Source organism: Xenopus tropicalis, chromosome 8 (genome assembly GCF_000004195.4).
Source record: "Xenopus tropicalis strain Nigerian chromosome 8, UCB_Xtro_10.0, whole genome shotgun sequence".
NCBI classification, from domain to species: Eukaryota; Metazoa; Chordata; class Amphibia; order Anura; family Pipidae; genus Xenopus; species Xenopus tropicalis.
Genome location: NC_030684.2, coordinates 110,259,911 through 110,287,662, shown reverse-complemented (window position 1 = coordinate 110,287,662; position 27,752 = coordinate 110,259,911). Strand labels below are relative to the sequence as shown.

Sequence of the window (27,752 nt, the reverse complement as noted above, 5' to 3'; positions counted from 1 at the left end):
ACCTGTCTTACTGGAGGAGACTTTGCAACATTGTTTAAAAATCATAACTGGGGTTAAGCAAATTCTGCTTTTGATAGCAAATGCATTTACAAATAACTTAAGCACTTAATTCATAATGGGAAGTTGCTAATAATTATGTTTTCTTTCTTTCTTCCTTTTTTTTTTCTTTTCATTTGCTGTTAGTTAGGCAAAAATTTTATTTTGGATTACCATGCCATTTAATATGTGCGTATTGCTTGTGGCAGACACTCTCCAGTGGGCACACTATCTGCATGGAAGGGCTCTTGGGTTGACCCTAAACAAAATGCTTCATACATTGTATTGATGAATGCGTTACTGGTCTCAACGGAACCTGAATAGTTAAGAACATGGATATTATATAAATACTTAAATGACAACAGGGAAATATCCTATGTTGCTGTATCCTGTACTGTACTAAAACCATTTAATTTATTTAAACATTACATAAACCCAAATAGGATTGTCTCCAACAAGAATTAATTATATGTTAGGATCAAGTACAAAGCACTGTTTTCAAGTACAAAGCACTGTTTTATTATTACATTGAAAAAGGAAATAATTAAAAAAAATTTTTTGCTTAAAATAGATTCTGTGGAGATCGCTTCCTGTAATTCAGAGCTTACTTTTATACCTTTTATACAGAAGAGAACTATGTGTTACAATATAATATTTTATATTATTTTATTTAATCAACTGTCAGAATGGCGACTAAATAAATGAAAATTATCTTCTGCCCTGCATAAGGCCAGCCTCACTGAATAATTACAGAAATTAATTATTCTAGCAGGAAAAATGGATCTACAGAAAGGGCAAACAAGTCACTGCCGAGTGTTAATGTATGCATATGTGACATTCACAGAGATAGGCCATGCACTTTATTATAGGCAATCTTTGGTAATACAGCAAGTTTCCAAATTGTATGTTGTATTTTGATGAGTAGAAAGGAAACTCACATTATTATAGTAATTAGTTGAGTAGGATAGAATGTTTGAGATGATTAAAGTCATCAGTTTCCTCTGGGACTGCAGCAAGCGTTGTTTTTTGTTTAAGAAACACAACATCATAATGAAAAACAATAACGCAGGACAATGAATTTAGTGCCCAACAAAACTCCACATTTTCTTACTTCCTCAGTTATTCCTCAGCACAGATTTATGAGCTGTCATTTTTCTGCATTTTCTTTCTATTTATTTGTAACAGGCCTCTGTCACAAGGGAGTAACATCTGAAACAGAAAGACACTGAACCCCCTAGAGAATGGTAACCAAGGATTGTGTTGTGTCACTTGTTTTCCAGGTGAGAGTGTTGAAGAGAATGCCAGTGTGGTGGTAAAGCTACTTATTCGACGTCCTGAATGTTTTGGGCCATCCTTGAGAGGAGAAGGGGGAAATGGTTTATTGTCGGCTATGCAGGAAGCCATTAACATCTCTGAGAACCCGGCTCTGGACCTTCCTTCTCAGGGGTATCAGAGGGAAGTGTAAGTGTATTTTTCCCACTATGGATCTTTAAGTTTGTACATTTTGCCCACTGTGATTGTTTTGGAAGTTGGTTATTTTCCAACAAGATATCAGAGGCTGGGATCTAGAAATTATCTTTGTTCTGAAAATTTGTATGTATGCAGTGTATACTCCTCTATCCCTCTATCAGCTGCCAGAATGCGCTATAGCCCAGCACTGTCTAACTGGAGAGTAAGGAGCAAACTTTTTTGCCCCTGAATGTCACAAATGTAAGAAAATGTGCCTTTGGAGTGACTATTAGCTATGGGGATATCCTGGGAGTGTTCTTTCCTCTCACTATCAGAGTGCAAAGAAAAGTTGTAGAATACAATGTGCTTACACGAATGAGAGAGAGAAAAGGGTTAAAGCAAGAAGTGAATTATTCATTTATTTAGGCATACCCAAATAGGATTGTCTCCAACAAGCAGCAAAAAACAGGTCTGATACTAAGCTTTTAGCTCACGGTTTATATATTATTTTTATGTACATGCACATAATGTATTGACAGCCATTGAACTAATACAGGGCAATAAAAAGTGAGATGCTGCAAAAGTGTCCTTAACTACTCTGTACTGTTTCCAAACTCTGTTTTCAAATCTGTAATCACAGAATTCATATTGCAGTAGCAATACAATGCTAGTACATGGGCACGTGTCCAGTTATGCTAAGCTGTACATGAAGCTTTGTCACTAAACACTATGGAACAAGATGGTTTTACTAAATTTCTTTTTGAAACCTTAAGAATATTTGTTTATATTAATTATTGTTATTTTAGGGTGGAGGAAGATGAAGAAGAAGAGATTGTACACATGGGAAATGCTATAATGTCCTTTTATTCTGCACTTATTGACCTTCTTGGACGTTGTGCTCCAGAAACCCATGTAAGTGATTAATATTAGGCCAGGCACGGGATAAATTAGGGCATACACATTACTATACAGTGAATTCAGTGTAGAAAATAATATTGCAGAACTCCTGCAGGATACTAAGGATCTTGATAAAAAATGATTTGCAAGTCCTCATTTATTAATAATGGTAAGCTCTATGGGGCAGTGACCTCCTACCTACTGTGTCTCATACCACATGGCACTTATTCCCTGTGCATTTATATATATATATATATATATATATATATATATTTATTTATTTATTGTATTTATTTATTATATCACTTGTCCTCCCTGTGTGTAATTTTGTATTCTGTAAGACTGTACAGCGCTGCGTACCCTTGTGGCACTTTATAAATAAAGTTATACATACATACATACATGGTGCATCTTTGCCTTTCTTAATCTATAAATGTGTTATCAGTTATATTTGATTGGACCATTGAATATTGAATGCAAAAGGTACTAACTGTTTTGGATCAATTTGCTAGTGCAAAGATTCTGTATGTTATTAAAGAGGATGTTTACCTTCTGACAGTAGTCCGAATTTGAACAGCCCTTGTCAGAAAAAAACATTTTCATAAATCATCTTTATTATTGAAAATGTTTAGTTTTTAAGCTACAGACCAGGATTAATGCTGCTGAAACTTTCACCAATCTGCTCTCTGCTCTCTCTCTGTAGGGGATTTCCCAGACCAAGACTTGGCATCTAAATAAAAAAAAGTTCACTCTGAACTGGTTCTGCGCATGCACAGCTGGTGTTCAGGGAAACAAGCACAGTAACCAATTCAGTGTCAACTTCCTGTTTGGGCAGAAAGCAACTTGGTGTCAGTGATTCTTTTTGAGGAGAGAGCAGATGAGGGAGAGTTTTAACAGTGCTGATTCTTGTCTGTACTTCAAAACTAAACATTTTAAATAATAAAGCGGAATGACAAAAAGGTTTTTCTGACAGGCTCTTCAAATTTCAGACTGTTGTCTAAAGGTGAACATCCCCTTTAAATGTGCCTACAGTGCATAATTAAGCCACACATTAATCCACACACTTAGCCAATTTATTCTTCACATTGTTTATACAGAGTCAACATATTTCTCCATGTGGTTCCCCACCCCAGTGTTGCTTTCAGCAGTTCCTGTCACATGCATAGACTATGGTCAATTTTAGCGGGAAAAAAATAAATAAATAAATATATATATATATTACTTTGTAGCATACAGAGACAAATATTCAAGTAACAAGGACTGCATATACTTTTACATTGGCAGCCTTCTTTGTCCTAAAACCACATTAATTGTATTAAATCTGGCTTTCTATATTGTTCCTATAGTTGATCGAGGCTGGTAAAGGTGAAGCTATTCGAATCCGGTCTATCCTTCGTTCACTTGTTCCCACTGAGGATTTGGTTGGAATCATTAGTATTCCCTTAAAACTTCCTGCATTTAACAAAGGTAAAATCTGCAAAACAGTGGTCACATGCCAATCGTCGGTGTTGTTTTTGTTGGCTGAAATATGCTGATACACCTAATATAATGTGGTTATGGTGCTTCTCTAAAAAATACAGGAGTGTGAATGTTTCTAGCTCTTATTACTCACCTTAAAATAATGAACAAACACTGCTACATATACACTTCATTATCTGATTTTGTAAAATCCTAGGTATGAAATACATTAATTTATTCACAGATGGCTCAGTTTTTGAACCTGACATGGCAGCCAGCTTCTGCCCAGATCACAAGGCCCCAATGGTGCTGTTTCTGGATCGTGTCTATGGTATTAAGGACCAAAGCTTCCTCCTGCATTTGCTGGAGGTAGCCTTCTTACCTGACCTTAGAGCATCAGCTTCTCTTGATACTGTAAGTATGCTGTCATTAATTAAATGTAAATGTAAATCATGGTGCCAGTATCTGCAGCTTTTCTGATGCAGTAAATCAAAGATAAGTTGTTATGCTGAGTCATACTGAATATGAAGCCAGCATTCAATGGGCTTCATTTACAGATGGTAGGGCAAGGTGTAAAGTGCAAAAATTAGGCCACCATGTTTTTTGCACTTTATACTTGGTGCTCTGCCATCAATGCTTGCAGGAGAAGCTCAGGGCTGCCTGCTTCTGTCAGAGCTGTGTTGATGATGGTTAGGCTGTGGGAGACATAATGTCCCCTAACTTTGTTTAGACTCCTAAGTTAGTGGGTGTTGGTTAGTGCTGGGTGGAAGACTTGTGCTTGCCATCTGCCCTGTGGCATCTAGGAGGAACAGTGTTGCTGTGGACTGCCAGCACTGTGATCTGCCCACCTTGATTTTTAATCTGATGTGAGGTGTAGAACACCACAGACCCCGGGCACAAGTACTTTTTGAATGACTACTAAGGGTGCGGTTTTGTGCCTGTTAGTGCTCTAACATTATGTCCAGGGTCTTCGTAAATTGCCCTTCATATATTTTGCTTATTGGGTGACTACATTCTTTGCATCAATGAATACATCAAACATGCAGAACATTCATGTTGTATGTGCACAGTTCCATTTTTTATTAGATTTAAAATTACTCCAATTACAGTAAATTACAGAAAAAGGTGTCATTTTGGTGTCAGATGCCATACTCATTGCATGAGGGATGTCAGTACCCCGAGTTCCTTTCTAGATGTGAACACTATTTATTGCTTACCGGCAGCACACTCACAGCAATAAATACACATTCTACTAAGTTAAGTAAATTATTCTGAATGATACTGTGATCTTATTGCTCATACTGACATTTTATTTCTCCTTAGGCTTCCCTGAGCGTGACTGAAATGGCTCTTGCTTTAAACCGTTACATCTGCTCAGCAGTGCTGCCCTTGCTTACTCGATGTGCACCTCTTTTCTCTGGGACTGAACATTATGCTGCACTCATTGATTCCACCCTACATACAATCTATAGGTTGTCAAAGGGACGTTCTTTAACAAAGGCTCAGAGAGACACTATTGAAGAGTGTCTGCTGTCGATTTGCCAGTAAGAGTTTTATAATTGTATCTACAATGAAACCCTCATTATTGATCCCATAAATGTTCTGGAACATGTGGCACATTGTTGTTAGAACATTATGTAACATTCCCTTGAACAAGGTTTTCCTATCCCATGCATTTTAAAGGTCATATTGAGGATAACTGTAATGCATTATTCTCTGTTCTGGCCTAAACACCCACACCTTTGTATGGCTGGTGCAGTTCTTCTTATTCACCTAAATAAGTAGCAGTAGATGTCAGGGTTGCATCTGTGGTTTCTAGGGAAAGTCTACAATACGCCCTTATCAAACATTTAAAAGTTAAATCTGTTTTTATAAGAAGTTGTATATCTGTGGGTAGATTTTCTCAGTTGCTGATGTGCAATAATTGATAGCATACGCAGCATTCTTATTCTTTATAATGTAAATACTCTTGTGTTACGTTCTTGACTGGATTGCTTACATTTCTGTGCTGGACTAGATTCCACTGGTAGATTGTGCCTGATCCTTCTTTAGAATTCTAAATTGTTAATAGACTGGTGTTTAGTTGTGTACATACTTTTTAACACAGACAATATTATCTGCCTAATCTTTTTAATCTTTTATTGTTGTTTTGCAGTCATATGAGGCCTTCCATGCTCCAGCAGCTCCTGAGACGGCTCGTATTTGATGTTCCCTTGCTCAATGAGTACTGCAAAATGCCGCTGAAGGTAGTTTAAAATAAGCCAAATTATGATTTCTAAAAAATATTGTTTGCTTTAGGAAGCCCTGAAAAAAAGCAATATGTCTGTGCCACCCTTGGGGGGGGGGGGGCCACAGGGGGTGTCCCAGTTCAAATCTGTGGTTCTCTCCTATTATCACAGAGAAAAAAAAAATCTTTGTCAAGAATTAGAATTATTAGCTTCAATATGGTGTATATTTTTAATTATAATTATAATTTAGAGCTTTCTGGATATCTGGTTCCCAAACCCCAACATATATATATATATATATATATATATATATATATATATATATATATATATATATATATATATATATATATATATATATATATATATATATATATATATATATATATATATAATATTAGAAAGAGTGCCGCACACAAACCACTGGTTTGTCCCTGAGGAAGAGCACAGATTGTGCTCGAAACGTTGGAATTTTTTCAATAAAACCACTTTTTCTTTTGTATCAAGTCCCTATGTGTGCGGCACTCTTTCTATGTTATTGTTAGCAGGTTAAGTACAACAGAGAAATGTCTTGATTTTACAGCTTTTGACAAACCATTATGAGCAGTGCTGGAAATATTACTGTCTCCCTTCTGGATGGGGAAGTTATGGATTAGCCTCAGAGGAAGAATTGCATCTGACAGAAAAGCTATTTTGGGGAATATTCGATTCTCTATCTAATAAGGTAATTTCACTCTCAGATCTATTAAATTTAGCGCATGTCGAATTTGTCACATTTTTACATGGTTATTGGGCGTTCTATTAATGACCTTGATATTTTTACAGGGCTTCTTTCAAACCATAGTTTCTTTATGTTTTTCAGTTACCTCATTTTTATGTTTATTATTTTACAGACTTAATAGGATAGAATCATTCTATATTAAATATGTCTGCTTTACATACATTGCTTTATTTTATGAATTAATGTGATGGCCCTGAGCCAAGCAGTTAGTGCTCTTCTTCATTACAGACATCACCCATTAATTGCATACTAAGTGCTTGAAAGATCTGCAGGGAACACACAGCAATGAATGAGCAAGAGCAGCTATTTTAATTTTATCTAGGGGTGGCAGTATCATTTCAAATGGTTCCATTTTGTTTTTGGTTTTTTTTTTACATAAAATAAGAGTTATTTACAAACATGAGATCAGAAAGTGTCATTTTTTATCATCTACAATGTAGCATTATTTCTCTGAATTCCAGTTTCTAGTTTTGCAAAGCAAGTATTTCTTACTGAATCTGTGTGCAAATGTCATCACTTCCAACATTTTATTTTGAAATTACAATACTTTTGTTAACTGTGCTTCAGCTAAGCTTTCTGTTCTCTCCCATATATGCCAATATTTCCAAAAGAAAATATAAAACAGTTTGTGTGATGCCTATAAAGTGTCTATACCACAAGCCATCTTAAAGGTATAGTTCACCTTAAGTTAACTTTAAGTATGTAATAGAATATCCTGTTCCTATCAACTTGGTCTTCATTTTTTTTTGTTACTTTTAAATTATTTGCCTTCTGCCTCTTTCCAGCTTTCAAATGGGGTCACTGACCCCAGCTGCCAAAACAAATATTGCCCTGTGAGGCTAAAATTTCATTCTTATTGTTACTTTTTATTACATATCTTCCTATTGTGCCCCCTCCTTAATTGATATACCAGTGTCTCATTTAAACCACTGCTTGGCGCTACGCAAAATAATAGCAACAAAGTAGTTGCTCACATATTAAACTGGAGAGCTAATGAACAAAAAGCGAAATAACTGGAAAAACACAAAAAATAAATAAAAATGAAGACCAATTGCAAATTGTCTTAGAATATCAATGTCTACGTCATACCAAAATGTAATTTAAAGGTGAACTACCCCTTTAATTTCCCAACTATATGCCCTGCCAGTGCTGCCTGTCCCTGGCCCATTTTCTAAACAATGCATTATTGTCCTGGCAAAGTTGGCACAGTTGGCAGATGGTAAGATGTTTTTATAGCTCTTCTACTGAGTCTGTTGTGAGTCATATTCTCTTATGAAGCTTTTCTGTGCAGCAAAATGTTTAATAGACCACAATTTTTCCATAATTATATACCTTTGTGTTTGCTGTACTGCATAAGAATGCATCACAGTTATTAGCAATAATGATAATTAATTAAACATAATTATAATACTCTGCTGGTAAATTCTTTTAAAGTCTATTTAGAGCTGCCAGTTACACATGGGAACCTGTTATTTTCCTTACTGAATTAGTTCATCATTCAGTGTTTTCTGGATTCACAATCAGAGATATCTTCAGTGCATTTTTCCTCTCTTAGGTTGAAGACACACTGCGCTACTAGTAGCAGTTACTTTTTCATGGCTACTAAACTCCAGAAAATACCCTGCCATAGACAATACTGAGAATTGCCTTAGATAAAACACATGTAGAGACAGTTATCAGTAAATGATTAGCATTGTCTATTTTAGTAGCCACAACAAGTAGCTGCTACTAGTAGCTCTGTGTGTCTTCACCCTTAGACATATCTCACTGATATTCAGGTTAAGATATTTAGAACCAGATCTTGAATAAAGGAGGATTTTAAACTTCATCTTGACCTGCAAAAGGTTGTCAACATTTTAATGTAGCATTCTGAAACTATGTGTGCCCTTGTTTGTTTCTCGTCTATAATTCTTTAGATGTTTTACACATTAGCCTTTCTTTAAAGGGCATGTCAACCCCCAAAATATTATTTTTTCCTAATAAAATATAATTTTAAGCAACTTTTCAATATAAATCTATTAAATTGTGATGTATTTGTACTTCTTTGATTCATCTCTTTGTGCCTTTGAGGTGTTTCTTGGCATAACCCATTGACTGGAGATAAAGAAGTTATTATATTAGCTGGTCTTCCATTTCTTTTTTTCTAAAAAAAAAAAAAAATCTACTGTGCACACTGTAAATCCAGCGACAGGCTTATGACACAATTCAAAGGAAGGTATCAAAAAACCAACTTGCAGGAAATCTTTGCTTATCTGTAAAATGTTATGTATTTTATAAATACTTTGTTGTACTTAATAAGTAATAAAAATCAGTGTACATTGAATGTCAGAATTGGTTACTGCATTATGCTTGTTTGTACAAAAGCATGGTGTGATATATGGCCTCTGGCCAGTTTTTAATGAATTGCAGTATACATTAGTTGCCTTGTGTGTTATTGCATTTAGTCTTGATCAACATATAACTCCTCTTGTGTTTGTACCAATCCTTTGTAACCCTCCTCATGTTTAATTTCAAGCAATTTCCTTCGCTGTATACTATATGTTCTAACTGCTCCACACATTCTTTGTATCATTTTCTTAACAATATTTTCTTAAATACTTGTACCTGCACTTAACCTCTCAGTACCATGTGACAGATATATGCATATTTAGTTTGGGCTGAAAAAAAGATGATTCTCCATCAAGTTTAACCCTTCCGTTCAATCCCCCCAGCACTGACCCACAATAGGAAAGGAAATTAAAATTTGCACCTCTCATCCACAAAAACATATAGACACACCTATATATCAACATTCACACTTATGCACAAAACTGACTGTTTCTCTCGAGAATACTATAGCCCTTCAGTGTCAGTCTGGGGTGCCAGGGGCCCACCACAAAGCCCTAGACCGTAGGCACAATTACCACACTATTATTCAACTTCTAAGTAATTTCCTTATTCTCCTGGTCTATTCTCTATCCTGTATCCTTCCCTCCACTTCTAGTCTTTGTTTTGATACCGAAATGGGCAATATCCATTATATAGGCATATAAAGCCCCATTGACATCTGGACCTGCCAGGAGTTTTCCTGGTATCCTGGTGGGCCGGTCTGACATTGTAGACCTGGGTTTATGCCTTTCCAAAAAGACATACAAGTTCTTTTTTAAACATTAGGGGTATCTGCCAGCACCATACTCAAGCAGGCATTTCACAGCCTTAGTCACTACTATAACAGTGAAGATGCATTTTCATTACTGTAGGTAAAAATCCAAAATCTAAAGGGGATGGCCTTTGTTTTTTATCTCCCTACTCTCCGTCTAATGTATTTCTAAAAGCTATAATGTCAAATCTCTAGCTCCTTTTTCCTAGCAAAAAATCCCTAACCTTCATTGTCTTTTCTCATAGTTTAATTGTTCCATTGCTTTTATCAGTCTCTACACTCTTGCCAGCTAGAGTTGTGATCTTGTCATCCACAATACCTCTTCTTCTCAATTTAGTAGTCGATTTAGTGCTTAACTAGCATTCAAGTAATTTTTGCCCAGGTGCATAAACGTTCATATATTGCTTATAAACTTATTTGCAAGTTTGTTGCTCAGTCTACCAATTTATTCAGATCAATCAGCAAAGTGAAAACACACTGCATGTAGCACATTGTAATAGTGCAAAACAGAGACAGTACTTGTGATGCTAACCTCTCTAGGTCTGTAATAAACAAATTATAAAGCAAAGGACCAAGCACAGCCCCCTGATATATGGTGCTAATAACATTGGTCCAGATATAAAATGTTTTATCACTACTCTTTGTAACCAGTTTCTTATTCATGTAAAAACTGTATATACTGTATCAAAAGCTTTAGCATAATCTAAAGAAATCACATCCACTGCCACCCCAAGTAATACATTTCTTCCCACCTCCTCAAGTAAATGTATCTGACAAAACCATGCTATCACACATGTTCCCTGTGCCTGTGCTTATAGCAATAGTCTATATATCATTTACCCACATTAAACATTCCCACTGTTCATAATCAGTTCTTTGTTGTGTTTCAGTACCCTCTTCTGTGCTTTTATGTCTTAAAAATACTTTCCTCCTATAGAATATATATATTTTTTGTCTCCATGATACAAAATGTACTGTCTGTAGTAAAGGGCTACTCTATGTGTATTATTACCACATAGAATAATAAAGTTGCCTGTGTGCTAGAATATTTTAATGTATTGATGCTAAAAGCCTGTGTTTGAATGACTTGCTAAGTTTCCAGTTTGAATAGACTTTGCTTGTTATCTTTTACTAAAAATGATCCATTTGCTGCTGTGACTTGGCTTGATGTTGCTGCCACTAACGATTTGCATGTTTTTCTGTGGGACTTTCCAACCAGTTCCTGTCTCTCCTGCAGAAGTATGATGCTGAGCTCTTCCGAATGTCCATGCCATGTCTCAGTGCCATAGCTGGTGCTTTGCCACCAGATTATGTTGATACCAGAATTAAAGCAACTCCAGAGAAACAAATGTCTGTGGATGCTGAGGGAAATTTTGATCCAAAACCAATCAATACATCAAAGTGAGTTATGGTAGCATTTATAATAGTATATATATATATTGAATAATGTACCCCCTTTTATAAAATATGAGGATATTATTAGAGTCCCATGGCCATTTAAAAGCTTTTATACAGGTCCTGGAACTCCCAGATGACTTCTAATACCCTCATATTTTACAATGGGGAGTGCAGTTTTTATTACAATACACAATTCCCTTGAGTCATGTGACAGAAATTAACTAATCAATAAGCTCCAATTATAACCAATGATATCGCTAATCACTGTGTATAAGGATATAATCTACAGTTTATTCATATCTCTTGTGTATTTTATATATTAGCATTGTTAACCATAGGATGGCATTTAAAAAAAATGGGGTAATGAATGATGAGAGCACAAAAGATCATTGTGGTGGTGACTGTTTTCAATAGCTCTTAATATTATAGATATATTCAGCGCTGGATTAATATAGGCCTTTTTGTATAGCCAAATTGTCCAGTGATATGGCATGTAAAAATACATACATCTACCCATTGTAACTAAAGGTTTGTTCAGATGTTGCTTTTTGCAGATACTGTATGACCCTCTATTTATTTTGTAAAAGGTATAATGCAAGAAAAAGTTTAATTCTTCAGATTATTATTAGCTATTATTGCTAGTTAAGCATCTGGAGAAAAGATTTAGGTCAGTTGGCCAGATGAGCTGGTGTGCCACTGTGGCCAATCTCTACACATACAATAAAAACCTGACAACTGTTTTCTGTTGCATAACTAGTGGCCACAGCTTTATTAACATATTTTAAGAAAACAACTTTTGAACATAGTTTGCCATGCACAAAATAATCTCGAGGCTCCCAGGAGCCCCCTGCAGCTAGCCCCAGCCGTAGGCTGCTGACCAACTGCTTACCTCCCAACTACTACAAACATGTGCTGTCTGATGCTGCAATCCACCAAATAAGGCTGTGACAATATGAACATTACAACTAGTAAGGAAAAACACAGAATTTGTATACAACTTAATTAAGCACTTGACGAACCATTAGAAGGGGAGGGAAGGTTTGCTAGATGTGCTGTCCCTGAAAAGGCAACTACAACTGGATACAGCTCCTGGTGGGAAAGGCAGTGTCAAGCTGTAGGGTTTTCTAGGTACCAGCTCACTTGCCAGCAGCCATGACCCGTCGCATTCCCCCCCCCCCCCCACTACCCACGGGGAGGTGTTGTTGCTGGGCAGACTATAATATCTAACAAGCAAATGCGTTACAATACAGACAAAAAAAGAATCTAAACAAGCTACAATCACATTGATCTTTTGTGTTCTCATCATCCACTACCCCATTTTTAAATGCCATCCTATGATTTCCTATGTTTACCAAGGCAGGAAAGTGTTTTCATGTTGTTTTATACATTTCTCTTAATAGTAATTTAAAGAATTACACTTTACCAATATGGATGCCGTAAACTCTAACAAGCTGCCTATGATCCATTCTTGATAGCACTGTGGGCAGCCAGCTAAGTGATGTGTTCTCCTGTCAACTCAATCAGAATTAGGCCTAATAACGTTCTAAAACAGCAACACCAGGATATCACTCAGGCTCTTAGCATTATTTCTGTAAAGACTTTTACAAAACAAGAATTGATAACATTTAAATGCATACTTTGTATAATTTAGGTAACTCATTATTTATAAGACTAAACAAAAAAGTAGTGTATTAAATGACGACTATTTCCTTTATTTTTTTACTATTCTTTTTCATATTTCATATTCTTTTTCGTTATAGCTTGACACTACCCGAAAAACTTGAATATATTGTAAATAAGAATGCCGAACATTCACATGATAAGTGGGCCTATGACAAGGTAACCATTATGTTTATTACTATTTTTTTCAACATTAACTATATGTTTTGTTTATTAGTTTGTTGGATTTAAAAAATAATACCTACTAAACTGTAAAATAACCAGGGTGATGCCATAGGGGTGGAATTTAAGCAGCCCCCACATATATGGAACATACATATTTTAAAATTCCTGAAGGACTTGGTGATAGTGTGGCCATTTCCAAATTTGCAAAAAGGACACAGCCATCACGTGTATAGTTCACATTTTTACTTTATTATAATAACCAAAAAAAGAACACAAATTATTGTACTTAACAAATTCATTATTAAAGGATGAAGATTTATCCTAATTCAAACATGTTTTATTAACAGTTGATATATATTAATAGTTCAATAAAAATTACAATAGGGGTATTATGTATTTATCAACTATCATACTGTGTTTCCAATGGCAACTACCTCAAATATGTATTTCATAAAATATAATTTCTGTTATATATAAATAATAATAAAAAAAGTTAGTTGTTATTGTGGCCTTCAGTTCCTGTAGTTTTAGCATAAGTAAGGTAATTTATAGAATTCTTTATAGACAGGCTTCAAAAAGAAGGACAAAGAACGGAGAACAGTGCCCATTCATTAAAGCACAATTTATTTTTTTTTCAGAAAAAAACATATTTTTTCTAATTTATAGAACTTTTCGTAATGACCACAATAATATTGTTAAAATTACTTGACTTTTTCGTGGTTTGTGTTATTTTTCACAAAGACTACGACCATTTCGGAATTCATTCAAGCTTTGGTATCGTGACTATCTTTTGGCCAGGTTGGATCTGCAGAGTGCCATTGAGCCCTATGGGAGACTTTCCTTGGGCCGGGTTGGAGCTGCAGAGTGCCATTGAGCCCTATGGGAGACTTTCCTTGGGCCGGGTTGGAGCTGCAGAGTGCCATTGAGCCCTATGGGAGACTTTCCTTGGGCCGGGTTGGAGCTGCAGAGTGCCATTGAGCCCTATGGGAGACTTTCCTTGGGCCGGGTTGGAGCTGCAGAGTGCCATTGAGTCCTATGGGAGGCTTTCCTTGGGCCGGGTTGGAGCTGCAGAGTGCCATTGAGCCCTATGGGAGACTTTCCTTGGGCCGGGTTGGAGCTGCAGAGTGCCATTGAGTCCTATGGGAGGCTTTCCTTGGGCCGGGTTGGAGCTGCAGAGTGCCATTGAGCCCTATGGGAGACTTTCCTTGGGCCAGGTTGGAGCTGCAGAGTGCCATTGAGCCCTATGGGAGACTTTCCTTGGGCCGGGTTGGAGCTGCAGAGTGCCATTGAGCCCTATGGGAGGCTTTCCTTGGGCCAGGTTGGAGCTGCAGAGTGCCATTGAGCCCTATGGGAGACTTTCCTTGGGCCGGGTTGGAGCTGCAGAGTGCCATTGAGCCCTATGGGAGACTTTCCTTGGGCCGGGTTGGAGCTGCAGAGTGCCATTGAGTCCTATGGGAGGCTTCCAAAATCATGCATTGAAGGTTTTTGTGCCGCTCGGATCTGAAAATTTTATGACTTTCAGATCGCAACCACAATATTTTTGTACGACTGTGAAAAGAATTTTCGCACATCAGAAATTATCGTGGTTACTGCAAATTATTTCCAATCGTGCTTTTAACCAGCGAAAATTTGTGCTTTAATGAATGGGCCCCTTAGAGTGCTGTTAAATTGTACATGCACATAGAAGATTAAAATAAAAATCCTTTGAAGAAATGGTTAGCTGTTTTCAGTAAGCTAATTATTGTAAAATAAGTTTGGGTATTTCTTCCCCCCACCATTCTCCTACCTGAGAGCAAGTGGGCAGGGAGCAAGGGAAGCTAGTGGGTGGGGAGTTGGAGGGGTAAGGAAGGGGTGTAAGTGTGCCACTGCGCCACGCACATATACAGTATAAGGCCTACCTGTGCTAATCCTCGTTTTTATTGCTACTACAGAGCATAACTTTTAATTCACTAACTTTTTCTAATTTCCCTCTGTCATGTTGTGCTAGGGTACATGTTACAAAGTTTTAAGTAACAACAATGATTTCATTTTTGTTTTGTTCCTGATTAAGCAAAGGTGTGAATAAAACCTTTGGAGCACAGCAGTTGTGTGGTTCATGATCAACAGATTAATGAAAGGAAGCAGGTCGTAATAAAGAAAAGACACTGAGAAGGAAATCAAGCCAGTACTTATTATGAACAACACATTTGCACACTAAACAATGACTAGGATTTTTAATTTAGAGTGAAAAGAGGAAATTAATTTTCTATAAATAATTTACACTTATGACCATTAGTGTTCATTTTAAAATTGATACATGAATTGATACATGGCATATATTGTCTAAACAAGACCTTTAGACAAATAAAACACATATTGTAATGTTTTTAAGCTCACAATGTTTTTTTAAACACTCATCCCTGCAAATGTAGATCATAAGCAGTAGTGACTTTTTAAAAAATGCTTTAACATCTGATTCAGCTGTATCCCTGTCTATTCAGATCCACAGTGGCTGGAAATATGGACTGTCCCTTGATGAGAACATGAAAACTCACCCACTGTTGCGACCATTCAAGACACTGTCAGAAAAGGGGAGTGAGATGGAGTTTTCATTCTTTCCTTTTTTATTTGCATTTTTTGACACACACACACACACTCTCCAGTTCTGGTTGGGATTAAGCTGGAAACTTGCCCTGTGAGTTAAGATCTCATATATTATTCACTATAAAAATTAGGGGTGCTCCGAACCCACCCCAACGGATTCTGACAAATCCCGAAGCGAATCCGAATCCTAATTAACATATGCTAATTAGGACTGGGAAGGGTTAAAAATTGGTGCGCGCAGCGAAAGTTTTCCCCCCTACAATTTAACCCTTTCGAATGCCAATTAGCAGATGCTAATTTATGCTAATTCGGTCCGGCCGAAACAGAATCCTTCAAAAAAAGGCTAGATTCGGCCCGAATCCCAAACCGAATCCTGGATTCCGTGCATCCCTATTAAAACTAGATAGAAATAATCTGTTCTGTTATTGCATAGGGCATTGCATAGGGATCCCCAAGAGGTCATAGTGCAATAAAAAGGGTGAATTACATTCAGACTGACAAAGAACATTAACTTATTTTATTTTGTCATATAAATTATTTTGATTTAAAAGATGATCAGGTTTAAATTGCCCTCTGTATTTATTAGAAACAGTTTTAGCATTTACAGTGTGATTAAAGTGAAATGTTTAGTGAATTACATGTCAACCAGGTTAGGCAAGGAATATCTTAGGGATCACAAATATTTTGAAGATAAATGGCATACAGATCTTGAATTGGTATCATTTTAAAAACAAAGGTAATTGGTAAAATTGCTCAACATCAACTTCCCAACATGCAAAGTGATTGTAATTCTTCAAAAGGTTTGTTGGATCAAATTGTTGGCTCAGCATTATTAAATATCAAAACAACATGCAAAGAATAATATTGTATGATAGCAAAAATGAGTGCAGTTTTTGGTTAACCAGTTTTGCCACTTTTAACATGTGTAGTTACCCATGGCATTTAATTTTCTATAATTAATGTCCAAGTACAAATTTGCCCAGTATTGGTATATAACACCAATTTAATTGCTCTTGTTTCTGGGCTGTTTGAAGTAAAACTTATAAACCATATGGAGTTATGACTGACCAGGCAGTGTTTAATTCATTGTAGTTTGAAAATCTGCCTTCCTAACTTATCTGTAAGTGCCATAGTAATGCTAGTATTCACATAAAATGCCTTACTATGATATTACTATATCTTGAACAGTCATGGCCAATACACCATTGCATACTGACAAACCAAGATGTTTCAATGGTGTTTGTCTGACAAATGCATGGACATCACAGTCTGCATACAAGTTAGGCAGGGGTAGCGGCAAAGTACACAGTCCCCCTGATGCTGCTCTGTGCTACTAACACTGGATTTTGCATGTGGTGAAAGGTGCACAATGCATTAATTTCTCCAAGCAGAAGTGCTCTGTGAATAAGTACTAAGTCCCTTAGCACTTCTGCCGGGGGAAATAGTAGATTACCCCTAATGTCCTTCTGCATTCATGCTGAACTGAATAAGCTAAATGTTTGTACAGCACATATACAACATATGGGAAATTACAGTGAGGAAACAAAAATGTAAAAAAATCTTAGTTTATTCTCTGTCATTTTATACCTGCAATTTTCCAAATAACACTGTAGAGAGAGAGAGAAAAATTTGCATTACGATTACCGGTCTACTAAAGAGTTATAATAATAATCATACCTGATTTTTAACAGGAGAAGGAAATTTACCGCTGGCCTTTAAGAGAGTCTGTGAAAACTATGTTAGCAATGGGCTGGAGTGTGGAACGGACAAAAGAAGGAGAAGCTTTGGCATTGCATCGTGAAAATGAGAAGATGCGCAGCATATCACAGTCTAGCCAGGTATATAATAGCCATGTTCATATACAATATGAACAAGTATGTACATTATCAACTAAGCATAAAAACTATGTATCCTTGGCAGGCCAAGGAATTATTTTATGTGCTTATATACTGGACTTCTTATACAGCATCACTTGAAAAAGTGGGCAATTAAATACTTTAACCCACAGATCTACATCTGGCCACGTAACTGAAAAGCAGGTGCATAAGTGTTGTTTACTATGAAAATTGAAACTGAGCCTACTGTATACATAACCAGAAACAAATTCAGCATATGTGTCCTAAGCCTTATACCTTGCTGACACTGGTCCTTCTAAAAGTGGCCATACACAGGCCGATAAAAACCACCAACAGACCGGCCCTCAGACTGACCTACCAAACTGATATCTGTCCGAAAATCTGCTAGATGTAATTTGGGCAGGTTTCAAAATCCTTTCGGCCTATATCCCATCAATGTGATTTGATCATTTGGCCCTTAAGCCAAGGTGGGCATATCAGGAAAGATCCACTCATTTGCTGACCTTACTAAATGAGCGGATCTTTTAGTGTATTCCCACCTTAAATTGAATGCTTGTGTACACACAAATTATAATAGTATTGCACACATTGTATTGTGAACTGCACAAACATTTGGTATGCAGTTATGTAATATATATATATATATATATACAGGTATAGGACCCATTATCCAGAATGCTCGGGACCAAGGGTATTCTGGATAAGGGGTCTTTCCGTAATTTGGATCTCCATGCCTTAAGTCTGCTAAAAAATCAATAAAAAATTAATTAACCCCAATAGGATTGTTTTGCATCCAATAAGGATTATTTATAGCTTAGTTGGGATCAAGTACAAGGTACTGTTTTATTACTACAGAGAAAAAGGAAATCAGTTTTAAAATTCTGAATTATTTGATTAAAATGGAGTCTATGGGAGACAGGCTTTCCGTAATTCGGAAATTTCTGGATAACGGGTTTCCGGATAAGGGGTCCGATACCTGTATGTGTGTGTATATATATATATATATATATATATATATATATATATATATATATATATATATATAAAACACTTGTCCACCATTCTGCATACTTTTTAAAAGTATAATTTGTGCAGGTAACAGGTAATTTGCTCATTGATTTTGCATGGACCATTTTTGAGATTTATTGAGATTTACCTTTTTTTACTACTTGAATAACTGCTCTTTTTGTGTATTTTACAGGGAAATGGATATAACCCTGCTCCACAGGATCTGAGCAATGTTGTCCTTTCCAGGGAACTACAGGTTTGTTTTTCTGTTTATACCATTTATAATCCTTTTCTACTGATCAAAAAGATAGCCTCAGTAGCTTGTGTGTCTGTAGGACACTCATTTTCAGATACTGTTTTGTATGGTTAATATGCCAAAACAATTTTGGGTTCTGGTAGAACTGTATATGTAGAATTTCTTAATCTCTGGTAAAGGAATTTTAGTTTTTTTTCCTAATATGGCTACACTGCACACAATGTTTGCAGACAGAGATTATATCTTTTAGCAAGGAATGTTTCTTGTTTTGAGAAATATTTGTCAAGGTTTTATTAAATTAGGTGGAAACAGATGAATTTTATCAAGTGGAAATTTTAATCTGGTGTGAACCAGAGCACATTACTATAGATCTGAGACAGTGTTCCACTTAACCTCCCTTCTTTAGAGTTTGTGTAATTTTCAAATGCAAAATCATCACTGAATTAAGAAGAAACTGTTTTTTGCAAAACCTTTAGCTCTGATTTCTGGTTCTATGCAGGGAATGGTTGAAGTGATGGCAGAAAACTACCACAACATTTGGGCTAAAAAAAAGAAGATGGAACTGGAGAGCAAAGGTCAGACACACCCTTGATGTTTTTAAATGTAACATAATTTGGCATGTCTGCACAAAACAGAGAGTTTATGGTGTAAATGTGCGAACTGCCAGCTTATATACACAAGCAATACAGGTATTTTATCTATTATCTAGGAAGCATGGGACCTATCATTATCTGGATAGGAGGAACTTTAGTAATTTGGTTCACCATTTCTTAACACAACTTAAAAAATTGGGAATGTTTTGCCACAACATGGATTTATACAACTTAGTTGCCATTAAGAACATGTTACTGGTTTATTATTACAGTCAAAAGGAAATTTGTAAAAAAATACCTTTTAAGTAGCACTTATATTTTCATACTTTCTGGGAAATACATTTCCAGCTAATAAATCCTAGAGTTGTAATAAAGTAGAACACCCTAACAGGTGCACTAAACCCAAAATACAATTTGATTATTTTCAAGCAATGTTCTAATTAATTTTTAGAAGGGGGTATATTTTCCCTTTAAAGCTAAAAACCAAGGTTATATACAGTGTCTCACAATTTATCAATTAGCTTCAAAAATTCATTGTTGCCGAACACCTGGTATTTACTACCTTATTAATTTATATATACAAAAAAGAAGAGAACTTCATTTGGTGACTTTGGCATTAAAATATAACCTTTAATTTCATTAAGTTAAAAAAGATAATCAATCTAAAATTAGGATCCACCAGAACTCCGAAAAATCAATGATTCATTAAAAACAATTCATTTATGATGAGTGCGGATAATTTCAATATCTATAATTTCACTATTTCAATCCCAATTATTAGATTATTTCTCACAATTCATTTGGGATCCAGCGAAAATAAATAAATAAATAAATACTACTAATTCCACTCTCAGGAGCGCTTATGCTTAAATAATTAATTAATTATTCTATTTACAGCCAAATTTAATATGGGAGATAATTCATTAGGGATAAATTCCACGACATTATTCTCATTTAGTTACATATGATAGGAGATTCATAAGTATTCGCAGGGTGGGAAATCATATCCAGTGAGGCAAACACCAGTTAACAAACTGGTGTTTGCCTCACTGGATATGATTTCCCACCCTGCGAATACTTATGAATCTCCTATCATATGTAACTAAATGAGAATAATGTCGTGGAATTTATCCCTAATGAATTATCTCCCATATTAAATTTGGCTGTAAATAGAATAATTAATTAATTATTTAAGCATAAGCGCTCCTGAGAGTGGAATTAGTAGTATTTATTTATTTATTTATTTTCGCTGGATCCCAAATGAATTGTGAGAAATAATCTAATAATTGGGATTGAAATAGTGAAATTATAGATATTGAAATTATCCGCACTCATCATAAATGAATTGTTTTTAATGAATCATTGATTTTTCGGAGTTCTGGTGGATCCTAATTTTAGATTGATTATCTTTTTTAACTTAATGAAATTAAAGGTTATATTTTAATGCCAAAGTCACCAAATGAAGTTCTCTTCTTTTTTGTATATATATATATATACAGTGTCTAACAGAAAAACCTTGTTCAAGCCATGGAAACCCAAACATATACATTTGCAAATGGGCTCATCAGTTTTTGAGTTTGAGAATTCAAGAGTTTTTTTCTAATTCGAATAAACTTAAATGCTCGCTTATTTATTAATGCTTGCTTATTTATTAATATTCAAAAACCAAAAATATCTCAAATTGAAAATATGCCTTTACTTTGTCTAGGACAACTCCCATTGACTTCTAAATGAAGTTGCCATCTTTTAGCTGCCAAATTTTTACATTCGCATTTATGGGTTTTTTTTACACTTACTAAATAACAGACATTCAAGTTTTTTGAACCATAATTTTAGCACAAAAAACTCAAATCATTAAAAAAAATTCAAATTTGAATGTTGATAATTCACTCCTTTAATGTGTGGATTTCCATTTATGAGCATTCTTCAGCATTTGGATGTATAAAGAGTACCTCAGCAGATAAACATTTGCAACTTCCTTCAGGTGGAGGTAGCCATCCATTACTGGTGCCTTATGATACCTTAACTGCAAAGGAGAAGGCTCGAGATCGTGAGAAAGCTCAGGAGCTGTTCAAGTTCCTTCAAGTAAATGGCTATGCCATATCCAGGTAGTAATGTATTTATTTGATCAGTTCTTAGTGATAGACGGCCTCTTTCAGAAAGTTGTATGTGTATTGTTTGGCATTCTCTGGACTAATGTCGCATTCTGTTTTGTGATCATAATTAGAGGACTGAAAGATATGGAGCTCGATGCATCTTCCATGGAAAAAAGATTTGCCTTTAAGTTTCTCAAAAAAGTTCTTCATTATGTGGACTCTGCACAGGAGTTCATTGCACACTTAGGTGAGCTATAATGCTTTATCGACTTTGCTTCCAAGTCTGGCTTGAAAGTAATGTATGTTGCAGACAGGAATGTTCCAATATAGTTTGCAGGTGGTCTTCGATTTTATTTCACCACTTTGATTTAATGTTCTTTTTTGAAGTCCTCTGGTTTGAAATATATATTATCTGTTTCTTAGGGTCCTACTTAGCCTAGCCATCAGGCACCAGGCTAGAGAATAGATTAGATGGATAGATAGATAGAGATGATAGATAGATAGACAGGCAGACAGACATAGAGAGGTATTTAAAGCTCTACGGGGCAGGGACCTCCATCCTTTGTCTTTGACTCTTAACTTATTGCAACTGTATCTTGTATTTATTTGTATTTATTGTTATACTTTGTATTTATCTATTATCTTATTAACCCCCTGTTTGTATTAATGTATTCTACTGTACAGCGCTGCGTACATAAGTAGCGCTTTATAAATAAAATATACATACATACATACATACATACAATGATAACAGTAGAAATTTAGCTCAGAATTTATTGTGACGCCAGCAATCCAATACAAAGAGCTAAAAGACAAAACCAAAAATACAACATAGCACCTGAGAGTGGGTAAGTAAAAACAAAGGTAAATGCACCTCTGCAGCTTTTATAATTGTAAAAGGGGCACGAAACTGTAATACAGGTATGTGACCCATTATCCAGAACACGTATCAAATTCAACTTTTTGTCCAAATGTCTAGCTGATCTAGAGAAAGATGAAAGAGCCCATCCGAAGTTTCTATAATTGGCTTTAAAAGGGAAATAATATTTCTTTCCTCTAATCTAAAAAGATGGCTCTATGCTCTCTGGCAGGATCTGCTAATGAACAAAGCATCAGAGAGTTCATTGTTTGGCCCCCGATACACTCTTCCCCCAGTCCACTGCATTGAACTACACACTTCACTTCTGTGAACTACACCAGAAGGGGTAAACCACAGGGTTTACTTACAGTATCAGATAAGCAGACAAATATATTCAAGACAGAACAAAGCAATGTGGCACCGCTTTGGAATTACTAGACAGGAAACTGTTGGCCTGGACTCTAATTTCCTCGAGGGAGCCTCACAAACAACTGTAAGAAACTCCTTTAGGGCTACCAGCAAGTGGTCTTAATACCTTCAGCAGAAATGGTTCAGGGAGCAAGATGCTATGCCTTTAACCCTATTCAATACTGTGGTCAATGCACTAACTCCAGCTTTTCCTTTGGTGGAGCACAAAACTGCTCTTTCTAGCTTTCCTTTACTACCTTTTGTTCCTAGCACATTTTCCTGTCACAGCTAGCCCTATATCCAACTAAACCTCTTTCAGGGGGTCCCTGTCCCTTGCCTTTTTCTAAAATTTTTGTGTTCTAAGGCAGAATTCTTTACTGACACAAGGCTCCCCAGACACATCCACCTGGGTCAAAAGATGAAGGCCAAAGAGGAAGAACCACCCCTTTCCAATCATTATATTGACTAATAAATCTCTAGACTCAGCTCAGGAGGTCTTGGGCATCCTACAAAAATATACACAAAAAATGTGATTGTTTGTAATGTTTTTTAGATATAGATGACATAAATCCCATATACAGTAAAAGGCACTAAGTTTATCCAGGTGCAGTAACCTATATTAACCTATAAGATGCTAGTATTTAAATAGGGGATCAGTAAATGCTTCCTGTTAATTGGTTGCTATAGGTGATTAGACCTGTAGCAAACTTTGCACCTATTAAATCAAGTATCCTTCATTGCACAAAAAGAATATCATGTGGATTTTAGCTATATACCCAGACATTATTTGAGAAATTATCCAAATATGACACTAATACAACCTGTTACCTGTTTGCTTCTTTTTAAACAGAGGCTGTTGTTAGCAGTGGTAAATCTGAGAAGTCCCCTCATGAGCAAGAGATTAAATTTTTTGCTAAAGTAAGTGTTTAACATTATACATTAGTAGCAAGCTACTATCTATTCTTCTGACAGTGTCACTCAGTTTAGAGGTGGTTACTAGTTATTATTAATCAAGGTAGCTGCATCTCACCTAGTTTTATAACTGATGATTCAGGGCAGTTAATGGGTGGTATACTAATACACTTATCCCTTTCATCCCCAAATGGCTCAGGTGGACTAATAAGTTTCTTATGATGGCCCTATAAAGATCCATGGAATTACTATATTTTTAGAATTTTTTTGTCATTTTTATTCTTTAAAGTCACTCTCACAGTTTTTTCAGTGTTACTATCTGGATAATGGAAGTAATATATGTATGTTAAATGATATACCTTGCCTAGGAGTTCTCCTGATCTGTGAGTGTAAACATCATTACTTCTGCTTGTTGCATAATCTTAGCAGACCACATGCTGTTGATTTTTGCCAGTGTGATGACCTTCTCATTATTTTGATTGTATGGCCTGATGTTATTAGAGGAATGGCCAAGAAAAGCTGAAAAAGGTTGAGAGCAGGCAAAAGGGCTAGGATGTTTGGTCATAGCCTATAAAGAGAAGGGGAAGATAAAAGCATTTCATTGTAAAACCCCCATTTAACCTCAGTTGTGCTTGATGTATTGCCTTGATTACTTTGTATCTCAAAAAGGCAACAGCTGAATGATGTGTTCTGCAGTAATGATGAGTGCAATCTATCATTCATAGTTCTAGCCTAAGGTTTAGAAATGGCACTCTGAGAACACTTTGTCATGACCCACTAAATGCCTTACTAGAGAATCTGTTCTAGGAATATTAGAGAATAGGAAATAATTGGCTCCCAGAATGAAGGAAACACTCTGCATGGACTGGGAATTGTGTTATCTTTTTATGTTGCCTTGAGTCTATTACATGTTGATATCTGACTTCATCACTTATATTTCTTAAGCTTCTAAGGATTAAGTTTCTGAAAATGTGATTTTGGTCATATTTGCTAATGACTTTCCATTGTGTTTCAGGTTCTCCTACCCCTTGTTGACCAGTACTTTAAGAACCACTGTCTGTATTTTCTTTCCTCACCAACAAAAACTTTGAGCAGCAGTGGCTACGCCTCTAACAAAGAGAAAGAAATGGTAGCGAGGTATGTAATAGAAGCTTGTGCCTTTAAGTCCAAGGCCCTTTGTGCACTGGTGATGCTCCAATGCATTTCCTCATTCACATTCACAAGATTTCAGTTTGAAACTCTGACTATGTAATACTTTACTTTGTGCTTTTTTTTTTTTAGACATATGGTGATGAATATAACTGCAATAAATTCTAATAATGAAACTTTTATCTGATTACCAGCCATATCAATGCATCCTTGGCATCGTGCATGTGTATATTCTGAAAGGATATATGTAAACACCCACTCACTGCTAAAAATCAAGTAACATGACATATGCAGTCTGGTATTAATTAACAGGCATATGTGTTTTTGCGGACATTGCTATCAATTTTCCATGATACTGTTTAAATTTGACTATTTTTGAAACTTGTTGAGACAAGTTGTTTTGGGTTAACCTGCGCAATGTGCATTTCAAATCCTGCCAATTTTTCTATTTGACTAGTCCACTCCAGGACTTTCACTTCCTCCTCATTAAGCCACTCCAGGAACAGATGGTTACAAGGCCACTGCTAGACACACATGAAATCTTAGACACATACTGTATGACGCAGCATGGAATTAATATGGAATACTGCCATTGAATGCAAGAGAACTTGTAACCCTTTTGGACTACACAACTATATTTATTTTATTTTAAATAATGGATCTGTTGTTGTTTTAGTTGATGCACAGTTTTTCTTGGTGTTAACAAAATTACTGTTCAGTATGAGTCTTGTTTTAACAGCAATTTAGCACCTGTGGTGCATTTGACATGATTTGATGGTTTTTATTAAATTGACATTTCATTTATCACATGTTTCTGGAATGGCTGCATTTTCAGCAGCTGCAAGATGAGCTCCTGCAGAATGTGTTTGTACTCTCAGCCCTGTATCAGGCTGGATGTTTACCATTCTACCTAAGAGGTGCATTCTGCAACACAATAAATGTACTGCTTGGGTGTTAGAAAACATATTCTATAGAGCGAACAAGCAAACTTTCCAGCATTCATCAGGATCTTTGTAAAAAAACTTAGAACCTTTGCCAAGAACTCTTAACAATATATTTAATATATATTTATACATGAATAAAGTACACAAACTGATCAGCTGTAAACATTTACATAAAGTATCTCTTAAATGTGAGAATACACTTGTAAATTTAGTAGAGTAAATTTCCTAATGAACCATATATTCATATGACTATTGGATGTTTTGGCCAATAACATTGTAGTGCATTTGCACACCAGTTAATCACTCAGAAGACATGAATGGCAAAGCTTCTTTGCCACATGGTTTGAGGGCCATCTCTAGACAAAGAATTGCATGGATTCTTAACTTCTTAAAGGAGAAGGAAAGTCATTGTGGCATTTTACTGCCAATAGATTTCCCACATTAGTGCCACCTAGAATGCTATATTTATTCAGCAGAAAGCTTTACTATACCTGAGTAAAGAGCCCTAGAAGCTCCCTCTGATAGCAGCTGCCATTTTAGTTTGGTCTTGGTAGCTTCCTGCTGCAGTTATAGCCGTTGGAAGCTCATATCACACATTCCTAAGGGTGGGGTAAGTGAGTTCTTATGCATTGTTATGGGAGGGGGGAGCAGGATAAGGGAGGGGGAGAGAACTGAGCATACTCAAGCCCAAAACCTGAAGGAGCCCTAAAAGAGAGGAAGTCTGATACCGAAGAACATGTTCCCAAAAAAGGAGACAAGAAATCCTGTGTTTCTTTTGATAGAGGACTAGAAAGGATCAGAAAGGATAGACCTTTCTGATAAAGCTTACTTAGTTTTTACCTTTCCTTCTCCTTTAAAGTTGTAAAATCCACCAGTTAGAGTTATTCTGCACATAGTCCTGTCACTAAGATAATTCATTAAAAGTGGACTTGTCAAGTATTTTGCTTACTTGTTCAAATTACCAACCAAATTGTGCATAGGCTATTTGTGATAATGTTGACCTGAGGAGCTAGCTATACAAACTAACACATACTGTAATCCCATTATCTGTAAATTTAGTATAAAACGTTTTGTTTTGTCATAATACAGGTATGGGATCTGTTATCCAGTAACCTGTTATCTAGAAAGTTCTGAATTTTGGGAAGGTTGTCATCCACAGACTTCATTTTAATCAACTTATTAAAATTTTTAGAAATTATTTACTTTTTCTCTGTAATTATAAAACAGTAGCTTGATCCCAACCAAGACAATCCTATTGGGTTTATTTAATGTTTAAATGATTTTTTAGTTGACTTAATGTATGGAGATTCAAATTATGGAAAGATCCATTATCTGGAAAACTCCAGGTCTTGAGCATTCTGGATAATAGTTCCTATACCTGTATAATAAATTGCTGTGTAAATTCTTGGTTTAATATAAATAAATGATGATATAGTTTAACAACATTGGTTAGTTTGGCAATTACTCTTGCTGTTCTTCACATCTTTTTGCGCTATATTCTGATAATGATATGTTAGCATATCACAGCTTTATTGAATAGTATTCTCTGTATCTATCTTTCCTAATCTGCTACATTTTTCTTTTCTTCCCTCTGCTTCCCTCTGTACACATTTTCTTCCACTTCAGTCTATTCTGCAAACTGGCAGCTCTTGTCAGACATAGGATTTCTCTCTTTGGTAAGTGGCAGTCGTTTGGGTCAAGTGCAATATTTCTAGGCAGGGCCCAATTCTGACCAAATAAGTGAATTTATGTTAGAGGTTTTTGCCTGTGCCCTGCTCTTGATATTACCGTAAGTGTAAATCATTAGTTATGAATATATAGTACTTCTAGACATGATTAATATTATACCTGCTGCAT

General features: G+C 35.9%; 1 protein-coding gene across 12 annotated transcripts in view; it reads left to right on the top strand.

Annotated features, from left to right (window-relative positions):
- The window catches only part of ryr3 (ryanodine receptor 3), a 244,769-nt gene that overhangs the window by 137,968 nt on the left and 79,049 nt on the right, over positions 1–27,752 (top strand). For 8 of the 12 annotated variants that reach the window (XM_031891307.1, XM_031891303.1, XM_031891306.1 and 5 more), the window contains 18 exons: positions 1,317–1,497; positions 2,292–2,397; positions 3,729–3,849; positions 4,085–4,254; positions 5,164–5,384; positions 5,996–6,086; positions 6,652–6,792; positions 11,208–11,389; positions 13,147–13,225; positions 15,712–15,801; positions 17,506–17,652; positions 18,872–18,934; positions 19,434–19,509; positions 21,512–21,635; positions 21,755–21,870; positions 23,741–23,808; positions 24,818–24,939; positions 27,522–27,571. In XM_031891307.1, coding sequence (XP_031747167.1) covers positions 1,317–1,497; positions 2,292–2,397; positions 3,729–3,849; positions 4,085–4,254; positions 5,164–5,384; positions 5,996–6,086; positions 6,652–6,792; positions 11,208–11,389; positions 13,147–13,225; positions 15,712–15,801; positions 17,506–17,652; positions 18,872–18,934; positions 19,434–19,509; positions 21,512–21,635; positions 21,755–21,870; positions 23,741–23,808; positions 24,818–24,939; positions 27,522–27,571 — 2,148 coding nt within the window. The remainder of the gene's footprint in view (positions 1–1,316; positions 1,498–2,291; positions 2,398–3,728; positions 3,850–4,084; positions 4,255–5,163; positions 5,385–5,995; positions 6,087–6,651; positions 6,793–11,207; positions 11,390–13,146; positions 13,226–15,711; positions 15,802–17,505; positions 17,653–18,871; positions 18,935–19,433; positions 19,510–21,511; positions 21,636–21,754; positions 21,871–23,740; positions 23,809–24,817; positions 24,940–27,521; positions 27,572–27,752) is intronic. The other 4 variants (XM_031891310.1, XM_031891309.1, XM_031891308.1 and 1 more) reach the window with 1 other exon arrangement.